The sequence below is a fragment of the Aulonocara sp. 'chitande type north' Nkhata Bay genome, linkage group LG6, assembly GCF_057382095.1.
Source record: "Aulonocara sp. 'chitande type north' Nkhata Bay isolate Kocher_YH1m ecotype deep benthic linkage group LG6, A_spYH_male_GT1.1, whole genome shotgun sequence".
Classification (NCBI taxonomy): Eukaryota; Metazoa; Chordata; class Actinopteri; order Cichliformes; family Cichlidae; genus Aulonocara; species Aulonocara sp. 'chitande type north' Nkhata Bay.
In genome coordinates, this window is record NC_141349.1 from 37,028,340 (window position 1) to 37,042,662 (window position 14,323).

The window sequence follows — 14,323 nt, forward strand, 5'->3', positions numbered from 1 at the left end:
ATTTTTCAGCCCAGAAGATTTTCAGTTGGTCTTTACATAAGCAGGTGGGTGATTAATTGATTCTACAGTCAGCTGTCCCGGCCAGTATTTAACAGGAACTGATGAGTAACCAAACCTATTGTACAAGGATGCAGACAAACTGACAGAGAACGAGGGAGGGGAGAGAAGAAACAGAGAGGAACGAGCATGTCTGCACTGAATGCAAAGAGGGGACATAGATGCTCTGGCTATTGTCATATTGAAGACCAACATTTTTTTGCATTAATATGGAGCCATGTTTTGGCACCCATTTAGTCTCACAGCAGGTTTACTTCAATAAATCACTGCGAAAAATATTGTATCTTTAGGTTGACAAATGTCATAATGCACAGTGAGGCTAAAATATATATAATTAAATTTTTCAAAAAGCATGTCATGTTAAAGTTAGCCCAGATGACGCTAGAGGCATCATGACTTGTATTGCCTGCAGCTGATCATATGTAGCTGATAATCTAATTTAAACTACAAAGACCGCAACAGCTGCCTTGAATGCAACGTTAATTTAAAAGTCCATTGAAAGCCTTTTATCTTTAACTTAATAAAATCCTTATTAATTAATTATTGCTCTTATAAGGATATAAAAAAACAAGGATTTTGTTTTGATGATCACTCCTGTATTACTAGTCCATATTCAGGTGTACATTTGTTAGGAAAGCCTCATAAGGATGATGCCTGACAAAAAGACGTAAATGATCGAACTGTACTGACCAGCTTCATTGTGAAAAGCAGTCATACTGAAGCCATGTTGGTTTTAAAACCCATGAACCACAGTCAGGAAACCTAAAATTGTTGGCCACGTCTTCCAAATCCCACAGCCCATGGAAGACAGATGTGCTCCTAATTTGGGCTCCCAATTCAATAAGCACTTTGAAACTTCTGTCCCTTGAAAGTGAGATGCTTATGCCTGCCTTTGAACCGTCAGGTGTTGACAGCTGTGAGCAACAGCCTGGTTAGTTCCTGTCAGGTAGGATAACTTGCTCGCTTTGTAAATGCCTTAAAGGTTGGCACAGCAGCAGAGGAGTGCAGATCAGATTAATCCATCTGTGGTTGGAGGCAGAATTTTGCTTGTAGTAAATCACAGAAAATGACACTCCAGGGACCATTGCTGCAAAAAATATAACAGAGACAGAAACAGAGAGACAGCGGAGAGTGATGATCATATCCCGTCTATTGCACCGGCAGAAAACAGGAGTAATATTATGCTGCCTGGAAACTTCTAATGGATCTTCCTCTCAGTTCAATCACTGCACAGAAGAGGGTCCCATCATCAACAATTCAATACTTTTTTTCAATTAAAAAACAAATTTTCCTCTCTGAACACAAGCACAATTAAATAATTATATTTATTTAAAATTCATTCTCAGCTTATGTTGATGGAAAAAAAAAATCCACCACAGTTTATGCGAATTTGAGCAGATAAAGAGGGGCAGATGATTACTGTTATTACTTTGGGACAGTGTAGAGTTTCATCCACAGTTCATCACTAAAGGATGAATTACTGCTGCAGAGGTTGTAAAGGTAGTAAGATTCATAAACTCCATCATCAAGACAATGGTGGCTACAGCCTGGAAAGTGGAGGAAATTAAATATAAAGCCATGTTTGGAACAGGTTGGTCACAGGGAAGAGGAGTTTAGAGGAGCTTGGATGAAGATGCACCTTTTTTCATGTCCTCAGAAGTTAAATTAACATCTTCTTATAAATTAGTTTGATTATGCTGGGGTGATGATTAATGCTGAAACACGTGCAACTGCAAGGGCAAACAAGACCTCAAAACCACAGTATGACAGGAAACCCTTGTTAGGTGTTCATTACCTGTGGTGTCCCAGGTTTATATCCAGCAGGAGACTCACGTCATTCCCATAGTCTGTAATAAGCACTAAAAATGCCTTGAAAATTATCATTAAACAAAGATGTGATTAATTAGTAGATAAAGCAAAATCAGCTGAAGTGAGTTCCCAAACAGCTCTTTTAAATAACCATCAATACCGGCAAGCTAACACAACAAAAGGAAAGTGGGGTGCAAAACGGAGGAGAAGCAGTGATATATCACCACATCACAAGTGATCTCAAGGCACTTTATATTATAATGTAAAGAAACCACAAAGTCATAGATAGAAATCCAGTGAGTCAACCATCCTCTATGAGCAATCACATGGCTCTAAAAAAGGCCTTTCTTGGTCCAGAAACTGGCAGCATCTTTCTATGCTAACTGAAAGAGACAAAAAAAAAAGAGATAACAACACAGAACCAAGTGCAAACTATGTGAGAGACAAAAGAAAACATTAATCGCGTGCAGTAGTGGCTTATGAAAGCACAGGGAATGAGGGGAATGGAGAAGAAGCATCACGGGGAATTACCCAGCAGCCTGAGTTTGTGAGAGAACTCTAGGTATTATCAAAAAGGAACGTTTGAAGCTCAATCTCAAAAGTAGAGAAGGTGGCTGAACCCAAACAAGAAGCCAGTTCAAGAGAAAAGGGATCTCACAGCATGAGACTCTGACTGTCACTTTTGCACATGGCAGTAATTTCTAAATCAATCAATTCTGGATTTTAAAGGCCACTGTATAAAATCTGCTTCATTTTGGATCTACAGAAGACTTTTCAAAGAGTTTTTGGGACAACATGATAGAAATGGATTAAATTATTCCAGTCCAAAAGTTAAAATTTTTAGCTTACACAACCAATTAAAACAAAAGAATATTTTATGAGGTATAGTTTCTTATACTCTTACTTTTGATAAGCCTCAGTACTGGGCTTTGGGATTTCTCTCCAAATCAAAAATTGAAATAAATAAATAAATAAATAAAAGTTGCAGTAGGAAAATTGTGTGGGGATATATTTGTGTGATCCTTTACAGCAAAACCTGCTGAACTTTTAGAGTTAAACTGAAACTTTTTTTTTTTAAAACTCTCAGGCGGTTTATGTTTTATATCATACAAAAAAAGTATGAAAAAGTAACTTCTACAGCTTTACAGTTTTTTGTGTTGGTAATAAAAATGAGTAAGCCATTTATGTTACTTTTAAAAGTTCATAAATACAACAACAACAAAAAAAAAAAAAAACCCAGAAAATATTATTATAATGAAAAGTGCAAAGTTAAAGTAGAAAATAATGACTATGTGCCGTGAGACACTCATATGGTTCAAATGTTTTTGGTTTGCGCACAAATGGCTGTTTCAATTGAAAGGTTGGTGATCCCTGGTTTAGAGTATGGATTAAATGCTAAATCCTAATTTTAAAATATATTCACTTTTCTTGCTGTAGTATTGGAAACGGAGGAAATACCATTCAGAATATCTGGTTAAGTCAATGTTCCTGAAGTTCATTCCTATAGAGATTAGAAAAAAGCATATCACACACGATATTAATTATATACAAGATATAATTTATTTTATACAAGTGTTAAAAAAAATGTAAAATCTCCATCCACTGTCAGCTTGTTTTGCATTTTGTAAAGAAAAAGAATGGAAACACTTAACTACCTTCTACAACAATGGCATTAAGCTTTGTGGTAACAGTGTTGTTGTGTACAGAACACACAATGAAAAACATTGGCCCTACATATTTAAGGTAAAATGCCGTAAACATTTATGTATAAAACAAAGTTCAAAGGTAATTAAAAGAAAAAAGCTATTTTGAAATGAAATGACCACCACAGCAGTTTACACACACTGTAAAAAAAAGAAAAAAAAGTGAAATTCATGTCAGTCTCTCTAGTTTCTTAACATCAAAGGCTGAATACCATTAAAATACATTTAACATCTGTTCAAATGGAAGAAATTTTAGAGCCCACGTAGAAAAGCTCTGTCTGTCAAAAAAAACCCACATCCACATTACTTTGATCTATGATATCTAATGGATTTAACCTGAGTGTATTAGGTTGTGCTGTGTTTCTCATATGGCTCATGGTTGCCCTCTTTAGGACAAGGAAGGAACTAATTTTTTGACAATTTGCTGACATCAAGTAGACATTAGGATAACACAACTTCTTGCACTTTGACATTTAAAAGACTGAGAAGAAAAACTGAATAAATACATGTCTAGACAGCTACTGGATGGACCAGCGCTGGAGTTGTCACAGGTGTAGCGGGAGGAGACACTTTGTCTTTATAGCCCAGCGACAGAATGTGTTTCTGCAGGTGTGTGATCCACTGCTCCTGAACAGACAGAGGTCCATGAAATACTTCCTCACAGAACCTGAACAGCAGGATAGAGAAGTTTTATTAACTGCATCATATGAAGCTGAAAAAGACCCCCCCCCCCACAAAAACAAACATTGATATTAACTCAGTCTACACTCACTGGCCACTTCATTCGAGACACTTGTACAGCTCCTCATTAGGCCAGTGCATTTAACCATGTCGACATGGTCAACACAACCTGCTGAAGTTGAAGTGTGGCATGTGTGCTGTTCTACCAGCACAAACAGCATTTATGCAGAAAATATCCAATGGGCTGCCAGAGACCAGAGAAAAATGGCCAGACTGCTTTGAGCTGATGAGAAGGCAACAGTAACTCACTGCATTTGAACCTCTCCAAATGCACAACATGTTTAACCTTGAAGCAGATGAGTTGCAGCAGAAGACCACAGCGGGTGCAACGCTTTTCCAGCAACGAACAGGAAACTGAAGCTACAGTTCACACAGGCTCGCCAAAATTGGATAACTAATTATTAGAAAAATGATCCATTCAGTATCGATGGTTCGAGGTGATGGTGGTGTGAGACACACTACAGTGCTTAAAGAATTTGCTTGTCTGCCTCCACATGCATATGAGTCCAAGTGACATCCCATTCTTAATCCAGAGGCTTTAACGTGATTTTTTTTTGGATAATTTTTTTGCTTCAACTCTTCTAGGAAGGCTTTCCACAAAGTTTGAGTGTTTATGGGAATTTCTGAACAATATTCCAGAAGCACATTTATAAGATTAGACACTGATGTTGGACGAGAAGACCTGGCTCACAGTCTCCTATCCAATTCACCCCAAAGGTGTTCTGTCAGGCTGAGTTCAGGACTCTGTGCAGGCCAGTCAAGTTCTTCCAGACCAAAATCGCTCATCCACGTCTTTATGCACTTTGGTTCATGCACTGGTGTGCAGTTATGTTGGAACAGGAAGGGGCTATCCCCAAACTGTTCCCACAAAGTTGGGAGCATGAAATTGTCCAAAATGTCTTGGTATGCTGAAGCATTATGAGTTCCTTTCACTGGAACGCTTAATGCGTTGTTATAACACCACTGTAGACTGTGGAAATATTTAGAAGGGAGGAAGTTTTACAACTGGATTTGGTGGTATCCTATTACGATACCATGCTGGAATTCACTGGGCTCTTGAGAGCGACCAATTCTTTGCCAAATGTTTGTAGAAGCAGTCTGCATGCCCAGATGCTTGATTTTATACACGTGTCCATGGAAATGACTGAGCACTTAAATTCAATTATTTGGATGGGTAAGTGAATACAGTGTAGTGTATTTTCTTGGTTCCAAATTAGCATCATTTAAATGCCACAGCCTATTTGGGTATTGCTGCTCCCTATCCTTGTTGTGATGCCTGCTTCCAGCTGGATAATACTCCATGTTTTAAAGCTAAAGTCCTCTCAAACTGAATTCTTGAGCATGACGATGATTTCATTGTAATCAAATGGCCTCCACAGTCACCAGATCTCAATCCAACAGGGATGTGTTGACACAGGAGATTGACATCATGTCACATTGGACAAAAATGTCTAAAGAATGATTCCATCGGAGATGAATGTGTGCCACTGGAAAGGCAAAAGGAATCCAATCCAATCCAGTAGAACAAAGGTGTATCTCATTAAGGGGTTAGTAAATGTATAATAATGCATCTGACATTCAGACATTTTGACAATATGTTTAAATATTGTTCAAATGTAGCTTACCTCTCCATCAAATTTAAGATTTAGACAACCTAAAATTTTATAAAGCATTTCTACAGCTGTCAAATAGAGACTCACCTGCACTTGAGGGAATACATTTTACCCACCAGTTTGACCAGTGGAGTTAGTGGGGGCTTTGGCACCAGAGCAGGGATATTGCCAGACCGCGGTGGTTGCTGGGAGTTGCCGTTCTGATTTTCTCTACCTGCAGAGGCCCCGTGCTTTTGTGAATGCACCCCTGAAATCCCACAGATAAGTTTTAGTATTGCTTTTTAATCTATTACACTGCATCTGTATCCAGCTATCTTCCACAGCCCTTTAGTCCCGTTACTTCACCTCTTGAGGAGCGCACGCTGTGGTTGCTGTAGTCCTTCCTGTTTACTTTGTATTCATAGCGCTGCATGGAAGACTTCAGACTACCGCCAGCCACACACTCAGATTCTGTGGATGGCGATGGGGATGTAGGAGTTTTGTGGGACTGAAAAAGAAAATTACAGTAAATTAGAATGAATGTAATACACTGATGTTTATCTGAATATCTCAGAGCACAGCCAACCTTCTTGATGTAAAGGTCTCCCATGCGATAACGCTTGGTAATTTCCGACACCTTGGCCGGATCTCTCCTGATCAGCTCACTAAGGAGTTCAATTGGTGAAGTCGCTCCATCTGCCTTCCATTCGATGATGCCCAGCTGTCGGAGGTGGGCCCTCGCGTGACTGGCCAAGGCCTTACGGTTCTCAAAGTCGAACCCACAAAGCTCACAGGATGTGTCTGACACAAACGAGATGGCACACATGTAAACTTCTGCTGCCACACTATTTCAATCAAGTTGAGGTGTGAAATATATCTGAGCCATCGCGATACCCTACTTATTTTATCTTTCAGGCACTCTCTTGGAGACTAACTGTTGTGCTTGGGATTATTGTCCTGTTGCATGAGCCAATTTTGGCCAAGCTTTAGCTCATGGGGAGGCTTCACATTTGACTCTAGAATACTCTGGTATGCAGAGGAGTTCACATTTCAGAGGAAAGAGGAGGGCATTGTTCCAGAAGTCTTGTGATTTGTTCGGATGCAACGATGCAAAGCTAAGTTTCCAACTGACAATTGTCAGTCCAATAATCGACGATGGGCGATATAGTCGCGCATGCACAGACTTTTTGATGGGCGGAACAATGTAATCACACATGGACTGAGTTGCATGTTTACAACACAGAAGAAGTCCAAACATGGACGAACTAATTTACAAAAAAAATTAGGGCTGTCAGAGTTAATGCAGCGCTAACGCAGTCATTACGATTAATGCGGTTACAATTTTTAATGCGCTCAACCCATCTGAAGCGCAGAATGAACAAACTTTTGACAAACTGCCCAAAATGCGTTGACAGAGACATTTCAGGGATTTTGACTCAGTCTGCGCTCCAGATGGGTTCATTTGTAATTGCGTTAGTCGTGATGACGGTGCAAAATTTGGGATTTCTTTGGCTTTAAACCAGACGAAAGAGGTAAACCTATGGATGTAACCAAAGGGGTGTGCCACCTGTGCAGACATATAATGCGAGCAAAGTACACTACTAACTTGCTAGAGCATGTACGTGTCTACCATCTGGCTGAGTATGCTGGGCTATCACCAGCTTCTGCAGCTCCATCAACAAGCATTTGGGCGCACTCTGAGAAGGGTGCATTTGTTCGCAGATGAAAGAGGGTGCTGTTAAAACAGCGTTATTATTTATCTATTTATTTTTTGTTGACTGCCTCAATTAGCTCCATCATTATTAACAAACTTACTCATGGGGAAATAAAGAAATAAATCGCCCTTGTAAAAACTATCAATAGTCGATATATTTGTCCAATCGCCCAACCCCATTATGTTCTTTTAAGAAAGAAGAGCCTTTCTCCTGATGAACCTTCCAAACAAGCCATACTTGTTTTTGCTTTCTAACTTTACTGTTATCAACTTTATCTTTTATCGTTAACTTAGGTCTGTACAGTCTGATCTCAATGCTCCAGATCAGTAAACACCCAAAACGTTTCCTTTTATGTAGGTGGTTAAGTTCTGTACTTAGTTAAAATACGCTTTTCTACTTTTTTCTGGAAGTTAAGAGCACTGTTCTTTCTGTCAATTTAAGAGTCTATAGTCCCCAAGTAAGGGTCCAGTCAGGACATTATTCTAACCACACTTCATATTTGAAAGCAGTAATAGGCCAACACTATACACTATTCAAATGTTGAGTACATAAAAGTGACACAAGGAAATAGTTTCACCAAAAAGTTTCAATAATTAGATCATTTCAATAATTCACTAAAGCGTCTGGGAAAAATGCTATGATAACAAATGACAAAATATTGGTAAGTAAAGTAACAAACTTTACTTACCAAGGTGTATGACTCCACCCTTGCTAGATGGTGATTTCTCTTTCATGGAATAATCAAGAGGCGAGTTCGAAGCTGTCTCCCCAGATGTGAGGCTGTCTAGGGACCTTCTGGAGCTTTGAGAACCCCATGAGACTTTACCCAATGCTGCAGACCCACTGGGCCCCAACTCTTTCCTGCCTTCTTCACCATGCATCATGACTTGTTTTAGAAGATCAATTGGTGATGTTTTAATAGACCAAGAGAGACCGAGCTGCCGTAGATGGGCACGGGCGTGGCAAGACAGGGCTTTGCGGGTGTCAAATAGCTGGCCACAGAAATCACAAAGGACTGTTGGTGGGGACTGCACATCTGTACAAGCTGGGGAAAATTATATATTACAACTTTATACATCTGATCTCACTGTACACACACAAACAGATGGAAAAATGCTAAAGCAAAGAGTGTGATTAAGAAAATAACAACTTAAGCCTGTTATAGTATAACATGGTACCAAACATAAAGCACTTGATTAAACGTTTTTTGCTTTACCTGACTCAGAAGGTTTTGCAGAAATGGCACCAGCAGACAAATTCTGCACAGGGGAGCTGCTCTCATTGGTGGATGTCTTCAGCTGAACAGAAACCTCCGTCTCTATAGGCTCAGGCTTGGGTTTTCTATGAAGGGGGTCCACTGCTAGCCGAAAACCTTTCTTAGCTTTTGGTGCCCTGTAAACGGGAGGGTGAGAAGCCTGAGAGACCTTTTCAGGGGTTGTAGACAGGGGTGTAGAGGAAAGAGAGGTCCAAGACTGGCTTGGACCTGAAGACTGAGTTGCAGGAGAGGGTGGGGCTGGAGATGGTGCTGCAGATGAGCTGGCTGTATTGTTTGTTTTGGGGGGGTGTACAGCTTCTAGCATGCCACTGGATACCAGATCCTCAACGGCATTGATTGCGGAGTTTTTCCCCACTAATTCACTCATCCCTATGTGACGCAGGTGAGAGCGTGCATGGCTTGCCAGGCCTTTTCTATTCTCAAATTCCTCCCCGCAGAGAATGCAGATGCACTCCTCAGATACTTTAGGCCGTTTGCTCGAGGATGACTCGGGTGGAGTAGAAAGGCGTTTGGATGAAGTTCTAGGTGGACTATTTGAAGTAAACTCTTCATTTTTCTCTAAATCAATAGGCTTGAGGTCCTCCTCTTCCATGACCTGATAAAGAAGATCAATAGGACTACCCTTGATGTCACTGTCAGAGATTCCAATCTGCCGCAAATGTGCCCGAGCATGACTAGCCAAGCCCTTGCGTGTCTCATACCAGCAGCCACAAAGTTCACAAACGTAGACCTCATCGTGGGGGTCTGAAGCTAAAAGAATGAGGAAATTGGTGAGAGAAATATACAAAGTTAGCAGGAGACTAATGTAAGATCAACATTACAAATTTAAATACCCTTTATTAAGTTGTGCCTTGCACCTGCAGCTACTCTCCTTCAAAATTTTATGTTTCTTATAAAACATTTGCATGGCTTCCCTTACAACCGTCTTGAGGTTGTAAGTCAATCATATTTAATTTTTGTTTACCCAGTTTGTGTGTCCTGGTTTCATTTCAGTACAGAATGAGAATCATTTTCAGTTTGTCATTTTTGAGAAGTGAGTTGGTGATAACCTGGAAGCCTGCTATCACGACTATTAATTTGAATAATTAATGTGAGTCTCACATGGGCAGAAGGACTGGGAGATAGATTACAGGAAACAGAGGTTTGTAAGCGTAAAGTTCCTGTCTTATGTTTGCATATCTGTGGATTCTCCAAAACACATTGAAATAAGAAGAAAGAAAGAGATTCAAAGTACAGGGCACGGTCTTTGCAGATAAATACACTGACACACACATCTTCTATGTATAAGTTTAGATATTTTGTAAAAGAAATCTCTATATTATGTTAAAGAAAACAGCTCTGTTCAGCCATACCTAACGTGATAGGAGCGTCAGTTTCCCGTGGTGCCCACAGTGGCTTTGCTGGGGCTGTGTGCTCTGAGGAAGATGAGCTGCCGCCTTCAGCTGGCTTAACAGGAGAAGGAGATGATGGGGGGACAGTTGTTGAAGATTCATTCAGTTTTGCTGGAGATCCCTGATGATCTACCTTTTGTGGGGTTGTCGTGAGTCTAACCCCGGCCTTGTAAGAGGTATTAGTGTCTTCTTCTTCTGAAGGGGTCTTTGATTCCTGCTGCATTGTATTTTTTTGAGGCACTGGCCCAGGTGCAGATGAGTTTGATTTGAAATCTGGAAGGCAGCCATCTCTCTCCTGGATGATCTGGTAGAGGAGCTCTATGGGAGCCCCGCTGCTTTCTGACAACGTCACACCAAGCTGGCGCAGATGGAGTCGGGCATGACTGGAAAGTCCTCGCCGTGTCTCAAAGTACGTTCCACAGACTTCACACATTACTGGCTGTGGGGTTGCTGTGGGGGGAGTTAGAAGTTAATGATGACCAGTGAAATGAAATTAACAAGAATGGGCAGAAACCGCACAAGCAGACTCTAAATGACACTCTAAACCCAATTACCTGGAATAATGCAATTTTTGGTAATTCACCTAAAAGCATCCTTTGTCTTTTTACCTTGTGAATCCATTGATGCTGAAAAATGCTGCTGGTTTATTCTGAGAGATGAAAGTGTCGTCTTCCACTGGATCCTGTTAATACTGAATGAAAGCTGAAATTTTTAAAGGCAGAGGAGCTGTATTAGTGTTGACAACAATTTGCAGGTCATTTTTATAGCTCATTAAATAAACGTGCAATGCAATTTCCCTGAAATCCTACAGTTTATAACAAAAACATCCAAACTAGCTGCTTAAACAACACGATTCGACTGACACCTAGCATGAAGAAAGCCCTGTTCACAAACGTCTTCACAGCCGTGGATGAAAACCGGACTGCATCTCTTAACACAGCTTACAGTTAAATAAACTCATCTACTATAAATGTTACTGTACACACTTTAACAAAACCATCTGTAAGCAGTTGAAAGACATTGTAACTTTAAGCTAACTCGGGCTAACCCTGTTACAGCCTTTGTTTTGCTCTATAATGCTAACTTTAGCTGTTGTGCTAGCCTTAAAATAATCTTATTCAAGCTTAGAGAAGACAAGCTACAAATGCCAAAGCCTTAAATGGAAACAAATCATAAATCCTCTCTTTAAAGTATAGCAAATTTTGCCAAAAAACCCAAAATATTACCTGTGTGCATCTGTTTTCCTTATAGTAACAAGCTCAGCGGAAGTAGTGTTCCATACATTCCTGGCTGTATGTTTTTCCAAAATAAAAGTGGTGGAATAATGTCTTTTGAATTATATGGGTGGTATTTGTCATGTCAAACAAATACAATACAAAACTGACAGACATGTGAACATATTTGAATAAAAATGTGATTTTAATCCTCCCCTTATGATTTGATTGAACATTTTTAAGCTGAATATGCCACATGCATAGTGTACTTGGAAAGAATTTTGAGCTACCCTTTATTTCTTTACATTTTGTTTATAAGCAGCTAAACTTTCAGGTAAAGTGGTCTTAAGAAATAGTTCCCCAGCCTTTCTGGAGGTCTTTCAAAGTTTCATTTACTTTGTTCATTGGCTGCTTTTTCATTCATTGTCAGACTAGTTTTTGTACCTGACCATTTTCAGATATTGACCTATAAATTATCAAAGCACAAAAAGAGACCTAAATCAACCAATGAATCAGCGTTGTGTCTACACACGACAGCTTACCAAAGAACCAACTTTAAGTAGTGTCTTCAGACACTTTGTTGCTAGCAGGGTGTTGCCTGTACCTTTAAGTTCAGTTAGAATGTCACAATGTTTGTCACCATCTAGTGGTGAATCCGATTTACTGCAAAGTGTTCAACCCTTTAACTTTCACCTCTTAGGCAGATTTAGCAAGTTAAAGGGTTAACTTTAATATCACAACTTTTTTTATAGTTTGATTGAATGTATTTTTGTATTTATTTAAACTCTCCAGTAAAGTGAATTTAAAGAAATAAATCAAACTAGTTTTGACCCAAATGTATCACAAGAAGAGAAGAAACTTGTGTGTCTGTGACGGTAAATTGCAGACTGTTAAGTTGCTAGCATCACATTTAAGGTCTATTTTTAAAATTTGAATTTCTCATCAGCATCAGCACACATCAGACATTTTTTGGTAGGCTAGGTGTTTTGTAACGTGGCTGTTCAGAATACAGTCTAGACAACCAAAACATTTCTAACTGCGCAACCACAACTCCATTGTGGCATATAGATATAGTCAAGATAGCCTGTGTTCAAACTGAGTGTTAAGATGGGAAGTACGGTGTAATACTCTTGACATCTGTAAAGAATATGTGTTTTTGTGTTCACATAATTAAATGATGATAATTTTAGGTTGATAATATGAATGCAGTCAATCATTCAGGTAAATTAAAATGAACATGCCTAGAGTTTGGCTTTTGTACTTATGATTCGTGTCATTTGCCTAAATGTTACAAGGTTACTAATTGTTATGTAAAATATATATTTCTTCTTTTTTTTTTAAAATAAAATGGTAAATCTGAGGCGTATGTCTCACAATTGAATAAACATTCAGTATTTGTACTTTTTTTTTAAATTGGTGTAAAAGGTGGAGAACTCCATTCTGACCAGTGGGGACATTATGTGACCTGAAAGATGTAGAACAGGGTGACGTGATGGAATCACAGACAGTACTGAGAAAAGCCATCAGTCCTCACAGCAACTGAAAACCCACACAGTCATCTTTTTCATCCATGTTTCAACATTTGTCTTCAAACATGGCATCAACTAGCCTATCAGGTTACGCCAAAAAAAATAACATTTTTGAACAGTAAACTTGGAAAACTAAAATATAGTACTGAACAAAGCTCAAGTCTAGATGGTTATGAAATAAGGATTAGGTTCTGTGGCAGATAATCATCTCAACAAACACAGAACTTTGTGATTTCCGGGCTATTCTATCAGAAATGGAAACATGATTTAGTATCTTGTAATGTTTCTGTTGAAAACTGAGAGTGCCAAAGTGTGATCAGTTTGCTGCAAGCAATTAACATAATTTTGACATATGAAATTGAAATCATATATATGTATCAGAATGTATGTTTCTATCAATCTATGTATCAGAATCTGAAAACTTTATTAATCCCTGGGGAATTTGTGTATGTGGATTTATGTGTTGACAACATAATTATATGTTGGCTTTGACATGCTCTTTGTAACAGTTTGTTTCTCAGACTCTAAATTAAACCTACTGAGTTCCAGCGATGAGGTGCAAACCTTTCTCGGGGAAGGAAGCTTTGGAAAAGTCGTCAAGTGTGTCCACACTGTATCCAACACAGAGGTTCCTATCAAAAAAAATTGAAGACAAGCCCGTGATCTCAAGCCCCGTGATTTTGTAAGGGGGACTAGATCATTCTTCCATGAAGGATTCATTTGTCTTGAATTTGAGCTCCTTGATCTTAGTCTGAAGGTGTATATGCAAGAGAGACTCTCACCCAGTTTCACATCAGGTTTGCCATCTTTACCTATTTCACTGTGTAAATACAAACTTTAAAAAAAAATACTAATTTGCACAGATGTGTTTAGTTAGAACACATTTGTGTGATTCCAGCTGACCACAGCGTTGTTCCTGCTCGAGACCCTGAAAATCATCCATGCTCATATAAACCCTCAAAATATTATGGTTTTGGATTGCAGACAACAGCCACTGCAAGTCATGCTCATTGATTTTGGCCTGGCTCACCATGTCTCCGATGTTGTGCAAAGATCATGTGTGCAGTCCATGTGGTACATGCAACCTGGTTAACCTAACAAATAATGTTAAAAATATGCACAGAAAGCTGAAAACTGCATTTTTAAGTTTTGAATAATGAATGCCCTCATATGCAACTGCTTCACTTTGCAAAGTGAACTTAAAACAGTGGATTTGAGATATTGTTCTTCACTTCAACCTCTTCGATACATTAAAACCTATTTACAGTTCTAGATATGTGTAAGAGAACTCAGTGG

General features: G+C 39.1%; 1 protein-coding gene across 2 annotated transcripts; it reads right to left on the bottom strand.

The window, feature by feature from the left end:
- Positions 1 to 3,409: 3,409 nt before the first annotated feature.
- On the bottom strand, positions 3,410 to 11,650 carry wiza (WIZ zinc finger a). Of its 2 annotated transcripts, none has more exons than XM_086296779.1 (9): positions 11,511 to 11,650; positions 10,893 to 10,986; positions 10,246 to 10,734; positions 8,834 to 9,643; positions 8,306 to 8,662; positions 6,489 to 6,703; positions 6,269 to 6,410; positions 6,011 to 6,170; positions 3,410 to 4,236 (listed from the first exon to the last, which is right to left on the bottom strand). In XM_086296779.1, exons 2-9 carry the CDS (start codon positions 10,903 to 10,905, stop codon positions 4,080 to 4,082), a joined length of 2,343 nt encoding a protein of 780 aa, XP_086152905.1. In that variant the 5' UTR covers positions 10,906 to 10,986; positions 11,511 to 11,650; the 3' UTR covers positions 3,410 to 4,079. The 2 variants fall into 2 exon arrangements, with proteins under 2 accessions (XP_086152905.1, XP_086152906.1); XM_086296780.1 differs by lacking the exon at positions 11,511 to 11,650 and adding an exon at positions 11,150 to 11,392.
- Positions 11,651 to 14,323: the final 2,673 nt, after the last annotated feature.

Bases quoted from the DNA above. Each gene is read 5' to 3' on its own strand.
- wiza (XM_086296779.1), bottom strand. The intron at 9,644-10,245 runs GTATGGCTGAAC...TCATTCTTTTAG, and splicing joins TGACGCTCCTATCACGTTAG to CTTCAGACCCCCACGATGAG. The intron at 6,411-6,488 runs GTTGGCTGTGCT...TTTCTTTTTCAG, and splicing joins GAGACCTTTACATCAAGAAG to TCCCACAAAACTCCTACATC.